Genomic DNA, 4,638 nt, shown 5'->3' on the forward strand with positions numbered 1-4,638 from the left:
TTATAAAATTATAATTATAAATTTAGCTATTGAGAATTAGCGCTATACTATATGTGCACGAAAATTCGAATTATTGAATTGTATCTTATATATTTAATTATTAATTTGTATATATGTTTCGGCTAACTTTTTAGCCATTCTCAGTACAGATGAATCCATGTATGTAATTAGATGAGCGATAAGCATAGGCAAGACGTATAAGGCTACGATATCCACATTTTCATTAATTTAGTATTCGCAATGTTTTGAGGTAGTTGATCACCATTTCTTAGAGTGAAAACGCAACAGTTGGCTAGCTGGATGCAACCGTGATTAAGCACCTTCAAATAATTCATAAAGTTAAAAAATAAATTCCAATTATCATCATTAATAATAATAGTATAATTTCACCATCAAATTACTGCCGATAAATGTCATTGATATAAAATAAATTTATTGACATAAAATAATTCAATTTGAAATTTATCACGCATAGTACAGCACTAATTCCCAATAGTCAAATTTATTATAATTATATTTTTTATATGAGGGAATTAAGATTAACATTGTTTGAAATACTATATAATATTTTCATTTGCTTATATAACATTTATGATAATCCATTTTATAAATAATGGAGATTATTTTTATTTTTACAGTGGCCATTTATTCGTTTGTTTGGGTGTCAAGAGCCTGCTTCAGTTTTATTCTCTATATTAAATTTGTGTGCACATTGGATAATGTATCGAAAATTTAAAAGAAGAATAGATCAAACTAATTCTATGTTCTATGTTTGGACGTATTTCAATATTGTAAGTTCAGTATTTATATATATCTTCGAGTGTCATAAAACGTAGTAAACAATTTTTTACATATACATTTTTTCATTAATTTGGAATTGCAAACTTTTTTTAGTCAAGCTGATAAACATTATTATTCATTGCAAATTTTCAATTTTTAACATATTACATTTTAATGAAATTAATTATAAATCTATTCAATACATTTCAAATGTAAAAGCTCGACAAATGAAAAAGTTTGTCAATATCTGTAATGTTGTTATGTTTGAAATTAAATTTTCTCTCTCGAAAACTTTATTTTTAATTATTTAAAATTTAAAGATTATTGATTTCTCATAATCATTTTTTTTAGGGAAAGAATCATTATTAGGGAAAGAATTGTTTCATTCTGGTCAATAAATTTACAGATAAAAAGCAATACGGATTTTTCACATTTTCTTACTTATGTATTTCCTCAAGTACTTAAATTGGCCATTTAAGGATGTTATTTAAATATTTTTCTCTTGATTCACATTAATCCTTGTACGATCTTTGAGTACTACATACATAATTTGCTTAAAAAAGTGTAATTTTACTGTAGATATGTTTAAACGGATGGTTTTGGTCAACTGTATTTCATTCGCGGGACTGGCCATTTACAGAAGTTATGGACTATTCTTGTGCATTTAGTATGATACTTACACTCTTATACTGTATGCTTTTAAGGTACTTTATGTGCAATTTTATTGAATGTAATTACTAATATTTAAAAATATATAAAATAATTGAATTAATTAATTAATTTAATATATATTTAGTAAAGTATAACTTTAGAATACATTTAAAGACAAAGTCTTTTAATATATTGTTATGCCCGCACTGATACCCATGCCGATATCATCTGCGAGCGAATCAAGTCGAAAAAACGTGAAGAACGCGTCGCTGAGCGACATGCAGCAACTCGGATGTTGAACGGAATTGATGGATTTAGATTTGACGGTTGGAACGTCGCTCGGTCACTTTGCTCGGGATGTGCCATAATGCAAGTATACGCGTGCTCGTAACTAAGACAAGTTTGCATAGCAATGTGCTGATCTTATTTTCAGCAGGCGGAAATTCGGTGGCTACAGGAGGAGCGATAGTCGTGGGAAACGGAGCTGCTGATGGTGTTGCGACAACGCGCTGAAGAGTTGGTGCAGTTGCGAAGCATTGCGAAGGATTGCAAGAGCACGGTGCTCAACAAAATGCCCAGTTAAGTCCTAACTAAGTTTTAGGGCATTTTGTTGAGATGTTAATAAGAGAAATGCTTTAAATGTTATAATAAAAGAAAGAAGTGCGCAAGGCTCAAAAGAAGAGTCAAGATGTTAAGAGGAATCTAGAGAGGCTAAGGGGATGCCCCAGAATTTGACTATGGGAAGATTGGTCATCTCTTCGGAGGAATCAAAAGGGGGTCCTGCTCAGAAGTTTGCCACGAAGCAAAATAAGCGCAAGGAGAAGATAGAGCTCAGTAATTTGTGCAGTAGCGCAAAGTAGAACAGGAAATTGTCCAAGAGCTTTGAAACACTAGCTCGCTGTAATTGTAATTGTTGGGACGACAATCGGAAAGATAAGAAGGGGGGAGGGGCGCAGAGGAACTCTTTGCGAGCGTAATATTTTGTGATGTATAATATGTTGCACTCGCGAAGTGTTTCCTTTTGCACGACCGAATTGCCAGCCTGAGTGAACATGCAATATTATAACACATTTGAACAAGGAAGAGTGTCTGCGTAGTGCGGCGAAATAAATAGAGCTGGTAGAATCAGAAGGGTGAAGCATTGCGTATAATGGGCAAGAAGGGCGCTGCATTTTACTGTCTATTGACCAATCAAACATCATTCGGCATTCATTATCTACTGCGCATCCTTCGGAATGCTACATCTTTCTGATTCCATGTGCTTCCAACCGCCAAATCTATCAATTCTCTTCAACAACTGATGAGCTACTGCTTTTTTATATAAATTTTCTCGACTTGACTCTCTCGCTCACACTCGAACTCAGAGTCTCAGAATCGAGTCGAGAAAATATAAATAGTGCGCCTCCGACCTTTGGAGACGATATGGGACGGGTGTCGACACGGTGCAATATAACAATATATTTAATTTATTAATTTTCATTATTTCATATTAAATCTAATATATGTGATAATTATTTTTAGGATAACAAATAAGGGGACTAAAGCATTTATTATAATAACTTGTGGATATGTGAGTATTTTGTGTACACATTTGTCACATTTATGGTCAGGCAGAATTAATTATGGTTACAATATGATGTTCAATGTAGCGATAGGTAAATTTTATATTGTAATTATGTGTATATATTGTACTTACAAAAAGATAGTAAAACTACATTGTAAAATTGAACCGTTTATAATTCTAGGATTAGCGACTGTCATGATAACAATGCTGTGGTGGTATCTTAATCGCATTAAGTTGCCTTACATATACTTAATCGCTTGGTTCAATATATTAACTACTTTCGTGACTCTACTCGAGTTGGCAGATTTTCCTCCTATTTTTTGGATATTTGATGCTCATTCCTTATGGCATGCTAGTACTGTTCCCTTGACAGTATTATTATATAGGTAATTATGCATGCATGCAGGTAAATAATTGTAGAATACAGATGTACTGCGATTACATATGTATAAATACAAGTACAATTAAATAATTATGCCTTTAATTTCATACAGGTTTGTGATCGCAGATTGCTGTTATCTGGAAAAGTATTGTAACAAATCATTTCTAGATATTGATCGTCATAGGCAATAATTTTATAATACATAATGTTCGTCTAAGTAGGTTTACTCAAATCAAAATTCAGGGTAAGATAAAAAATATAAATATGAATTTTAATTTTAAAAAATATATAATGTTCTAATATTAGATATATATAATGCATACAACGGGAAAATTATTACTAAACTACATAAATAGAAATTTTAATTTAAAACTATTTCTTTATAGAATAAAAAAATCGTTGCTTTTATTACTTACCTTGTCAAGAACAAATTTGTGTTATATATCAGGAGATACGATAGTGTCTCAGCGCTAAGCCAAGCGCAACGACACTATCTTGGTTCCTTAGAGACCGCGAGTTGCGGAAGATTGAGATTATTGGATCTCAACGGTTAAACTGATCAAGTTCTACGCTTAATCGATAGCATCCACTCAAATTGTATAATAAAAGTTCTACTTATAGCGTTTTTCCCTTGGGATGCATTAGGTGTAGCCTTGCACTTTGCTAGTTGCATTTAAGCACTGCTTTGCATTGGAGGATACATACTCTAGTGTATATACATTAGCAGCATTCAGCAGAAAAAGCAACTTTGCAACTTTATAAAATTCTTGAATACGATTGGGACTTTTGGTTTCTTATCGATCTAAATGTATAAATCAATCATATTGAAGAATTTTATAACAGTTGCAAAAGTTGATTTCTTTGCTAAACTGTAATCTGCAGCCATTCATTATTGCGCTCGCTCCTGGTTAACTTCCATTTTCAAACTTTAAATGTCACGCTGCCTCTACTCCGTTCCTTTGAAACTATGTATGGGATTTGCTACCGCGGTGTAGCAAAATCCCATTTCGTATATGAAATTTGCATTCTAGCAATAGAAACAACGGTATACTGTTTAAATGTTACACTAGTGCAACCAAGGGAAAAACATATTAGTATTCTTCGAATTTTCTTTTATACACACGAATATTTGAAAAACTGTTCCGATTCTTTTTTTATTTTAAAATGCAAAGGTTAAAGATATATAAAGAAATATGCTCTTGGCTAATATATATAAGTACAATATATATTTCAGAATAAAATTTTATTATATATTAATAAA

The 4,638-nt window shown here is 31.8% G+C and overlaps 1 protein-coding gene across 2 annotated transcripts in view; it reads left to right on the forward strand.

The window, feature by feature from the left end:
• The window catches only part of LOC108690585 (post-GPI attachment to proteins factor 3), a 10,365-nt gene that overhangs the window by 1,983 nt on the left and 3,744 nt on the right, over positions 1–4,638 (forward strand). For both annotated transcript variants that reach the window (XM_018197959.1, XM_018197965.1), the window contains exons 3-7: positions 639–791; positions 1,360–1,484; positions 2,953–3,086; positions 3,177–3,381; positions 3,490–3,621. In XM_018197959.1, coding sequence (XP_018053448.1) covers positions 639–791; positions 1,360–1,484; positions 2,953–3,086; positions 3,177–3,381; positions 3,490–3,568 — 696 coding nt within the window. In that variant the 3' untranslated portion in view covers positions 3,569–3,621. The remainder of the gene's footprint in view (positions 1–638; positions 792–1,359; positions 1,485–2,952; positions 3,087–3,176; positions 3,382–3,489; positions 3,622–4,638) is intronic.

This window comes from Atta colombica, unplaced genomic scaffold (assembly GCF_001594045.1).
Source record: "Atta colombica isolate Treedump-2 unplaced genomic scaffold, Acol1.0 scaffold105, whole genome shotgun sequence".
NCBI lineage: Eukaryota > Metazoa > Arthropoda > Insecta > Hymenoptera > Formicidae > Atta > Atta colombica.